Source organism: Lupinus angustifolius, unplaced genomic scaffold, assembly GCF_001865875.1.
Source record: "Lupinus angustifolius cultivar Tanjil unplaced genomic scaffold, LupAngTanjil_v1.0 Scaffold_8_189, whole genome shotgun sequence".
Lineage (NCBI taxonomy): Eukaryota > Viridiplantae > Streptophyta > Magnoliopsida > Fabales > Fabaceae > Lupinus > Lupinus angustifolius.
In genome coordinates, this window is record NW_017717989.1 from 1,029 (window position 1) to 3,048 (window position 2,020).

The 2,020-nt window shown below is 31.4% G+C and overlaps 1 protein-coding gene across 1 annotated transcript; it reads right to left on the bottom strand.

Moving 5' to 3' along the window:
- Nucleotides 1-1,515: 1,515 nt before the first annotated feature.
- Nucleotides 1,516-1,985, bottom strand: LOC109337590 (the record flags this gene model as incomplete). The annotated part of the gene is made up of 1 exon (XM_019574599.1): nt 1,516-1,985. A coding segment is annotated over exon 1 (470 nt), but the record flags the coding sequence as incomplete, so codon positions are not given.
- Between the last annotated feature and the right edge of the window lie 35 nt (nt 1,986-2,020).

Consider the following 2,020-nt stretch of genomic DNA (forward strand, 5'->3'; position numbering starts at 1 on the left):
CCGTTTTAACTGACATACGGTTAATTAATGAACCAACAGTTAAACCATTATACTACTATACTAGTACCTTGAAGATTTGATGACAGATACATTATTACTTACATCTCTAAATGTAAACATGCATCTCAAGTTTCAAAAGGTTTGAGGTAAATTTATAAAATAAATTAGTATATATAACTTATCATCACAGCTATAATTTAATACTTAATCACTAAAATAAATTCTATGTACCCTTAAGATGTTAGTGTGAAGCTTACTCCTCCCTTTGTCCCACTTAAGTATGTGTATCATTATATAGATTATTTGCTATTTTATTTGATTTGTATTATACAAATATTTAGTAATCAAAACAATAGTAATCAAAACAATATTATCTTGCCAAATTATCATGTACACACTTTCTACTTTGAAAATCCTTTATTATCATTTCTTTTTTCTTCTTTTCCAAGTCTCCGTTCTACATATACACTATGATTTAATAACCTCAAAGACGTGTTCAATTTTAGCCTTACTTTTGTATTTGATTAACTTCCCCTTCCAAGTTATATGGATCCCATAATTTGACAATAAATTAATTTTGAATAGAGGAGTAAGCGATTCATGTTTAAACAACGAAACTAATATGACTGAATCGAACTAACATACAAAACACGGTTCAATGCAGTTTCATTATTCAGTCCGGTTTAATTGTTAAGAAACCACTTAAGTTCTGTTGAGTTCATGGTTTACAAAATTTTGGAACTATTCGAACTCAATCAAAGCACATAATAAAGAAATAAATACTAGAGAGTATTGTTATAATGTTTGAATTTTTCAACCAATATTTTGTGAACTGTAATATTATATATGTTACTAAATTATTATATGTTACTACAAAACAAAATTGTTATATATATATTTGTGACTTTAGTGTCTTAGATGATTTAGAAACTATCTTATATATGTTACTAATTATTATATATGTTGATAGTTGTGAATTGTATTGTTATATATGTTACTAAATTAATATATATATATATATATATATATATTATTAATTATGAATTGAACTTTTATATATGTTATTGGTTACGAATTGTAATATTATATATGTAGTCATTTATTTTCTTCTTCCTAAATTACATATTTTATATATATGTTATTAGTTTCAATTTATTTACTTATCTATTTATCTTTTTTTTTTTAAAGCAAGGGGCTTAGCCCATAATATATTAATAAGCTGAAAACATACAAGATTAGTTTACAAACCTATAGGAAGGTAATTGAATACTATTCCTATACAAATAAGGAAGCACTAAAGAAGGTGGATGAGTCCACCAAGTGTAGCAATTTTGATCAATGCCGAAGTTTGCCAATGAATCAGCACATTGGTTTCCCTCCCTATAGATGTGTGTTATCCAACAATCCATTGAAGACATGAGGATCTTACATGACCTCCAAGTTGACATTAACTTCCAAGGGATAACCATAGTACCTAGGAAAATTTTTGTGACCAACAATGAGTCACATTCTAACCAAATTGTGTGCCATCCCATGCTGTGAGCCTGTTGAATTGCTAAAAAGGCTGAAGAAATCTCAGCATAGAGAGCATCATGTATGCCAAAATAGGTAGAGAAAGCACCCATGAACAAACCATTATGATCCCTGAAAATTCCTCCCCCTCCAGCATGCCCCGGATGGCCTCTAGCAGCTCCATCCGTATTGATTTTCACCCTGCCAAAGGGAGGCAACTTCCAATTGACCTCCAAGATTCTAGGAGATTTCCTATAGTTGACCTGCACTTTTAGGGACCTGATGATTAAGGAATCAAGAAGAGAGGAGCTTGCTATTGCCGAGGAAGAATTACCAGCCAGAGTGAGGGAGCTCTTGGTTCTGTTGATAGCTTGAGGCAGAAGTAATTTTTTGTCCTGAAACCTGCTCAAATTTCTGTAGTGCCAAATTGTGGTAACAGCAAGCACCACTGCAGCAGTGATGAGGAATTGCATTTGAGCACTTCCTTTGGAAGCAAGGAGAAGATTAG